The 1,771-nt window shown below is 43.9% G+C and overlaps 1 protein-coding gene across 1 annotated transcript in view; it reads right to left on the reverse strand.

The window, feature by feature from the left end:
* aff2 (AF4/FMR2 family, member 2) overlaps positions 1–1,771 on the reverse strand; it is a 197,518-nt gene that overhangs the window by 188,063 nt on the left and 7,684 nt on the right. Inside the window, 1 exon segment of the mRNA XM_032510839.1 lies at positions 1–433. This exon segment is cut by the window's left edge and continues 2 nt beyond it. Within this exon segment, the coding sequence (XP_032366730.1) occupies positions 1–433 (433 nt within the window).

Below are 1,771 nucleotides of genomic sequence, written 5' to 3' on the forward strand. Positions count from 1 at the left end.
CTAACCCCAGAACGAGGCCTGGTCCTTGGGCGCTCTGTCCGTGGCCTGCCCTCGACCAGTCCATGGAGCTCCGGGACTTTTTGGAATTCTGATGCGGGATCGTCGTGGCGCTTGTTGATGACGCACTCGAAGCGGGAGGTTGCATGGAAGTTGATGAGGAAGATGAATTCCCCATCTTCTTGTCCATACCTCCCTCTCCTCCTCCTCCTCCTTCACCTCCACCCGTTCCTCCTCTGAGGGCTTCGTTGAAAAGCTGGGGCTCCAAGGCGGGTCTCTCTGCAGTTGAAGTGGTCGGGGTCTGCAGGTTGTTGCTGCCTTTGGGGATTCCCACTAAGTGGCTCTGGTTGGAATGGCTGGTCAACAGGTCTTTCATTTCCTCATAGGAGCCCAATGTGTTCTGGACGCGACTGGCCAACGCATCACCTTTATTAGTCTAAAGGAAGAAAAAGACAAGAGGGAGGGAGAGAGAGAAGAGTATTAATTAAATCCTCCATTTTTCCATTTCTTTAGGCTTGATTAAAGGCCTTCGTCATTCACCCGGAGAGGAACAGTGAGAGACGGATTGGGTGACCACTGACCAGACATCAAGACCAAATGATTAATTAAACACATGTCGCTCTTAAGAGGGTCCCGTCCAGGCTGGTGCAGTAAAATTAATGGGGCAGGAATCATTATAAGCCTGACCCCAGATTCTCAAGTAATCATGGCGTGGAGGACAGCGCGGGCCTCACTGATCTATGACGGTGCAGCACCTTCCTCTGCTCTGTGCTAATGTGGAGATGTGCCTCAGAATAGCTCACGAGCACCATCTGTGTCAGTCATTGGTGGAGTCTTTAATGATGAAACTACACGGGTGGATCAGTTGGCGTTTTTTGAAAGGACAAGGGTAACCAGCAAGGGGTTGTCAGCGAATCTATATGTGGAACCAGATTCGGGCAAAGAGTCTACTTTCTACCTGAGCGACAAATTAAGAAACAAATAATAATCATGGGCCAAGTCTGAATTATGCAAGCTCTACAGTCTGTTATATTAAGTTCATCATGCATTACAGACAAATGAGGAACACTTAACACTGACTAAGATCAATGTGAAATGTTGCATTGTAATTTCATCTTATATAACTTTTGTGGTTTGATCAATAGATCCAGCCATAAAGGCAAAGGTAATGCTAATCAACCCTGCGGTAACAGGAAGTGGCTGTCCAATAGAGCTGCAACAGGTTGAAAGGTTGAAACGAATGACAAGGAGTGAATTAGACTCTTCCACGACAGGGTGAAGTTGCCTGTATTTGGAGAGGTTAACGAAATCATGAATAATGAACGCATGTTCATAGGAAACAGGAGCCTAACTAGGTAATATTTCTGGAGAGAGAGCATCAAGTGACATGTAATTATAGACAGAATACCAGCTGAGATAAGTTGCATTGTTTTTTTTAACCAGGGCAGCAGTTTGTAGATTACATTATGTGCTGACATAATTGCAAAAGAGTTCTCTAATGTTTTCTCAGTTTTTATGTTTTTTTTTTAATGATATCAGATTAGTAAAAAGCATGTTCCATTGGAACATTGGATGAGTGGTTGGTGATAATGGGCAATGTAGATATTGCAATAAAGATGACCTCCCCCCCCCACCCAGATCAGCTGGTATTCTGTCTATAATGGAGTGGAATGGAAATTTGTGATTTGTAAATTACCTCATCCTTTTGACCATTTGTGTGTGTGTGTGTGTATATACAGTCATATATATATATATATATGTATATATATATATA

Source organism: Etheostoma spectabile, unplaced genomic scaffold (genome assembly GCF_008692095.1).
Source record: "Etheostoma spectabile isolate EspeVRDwgs_2016 unplaced genomic scaffold, UIUC_Espe_1.0 scaffold273, whole genome shotgun sequence".
Lineage (NCBI taxonomy): Eukaryota > Metazoa > Chordata > Actinopteri > Perciformes > Percidae > Etheostoma > Etheostoma spectabile.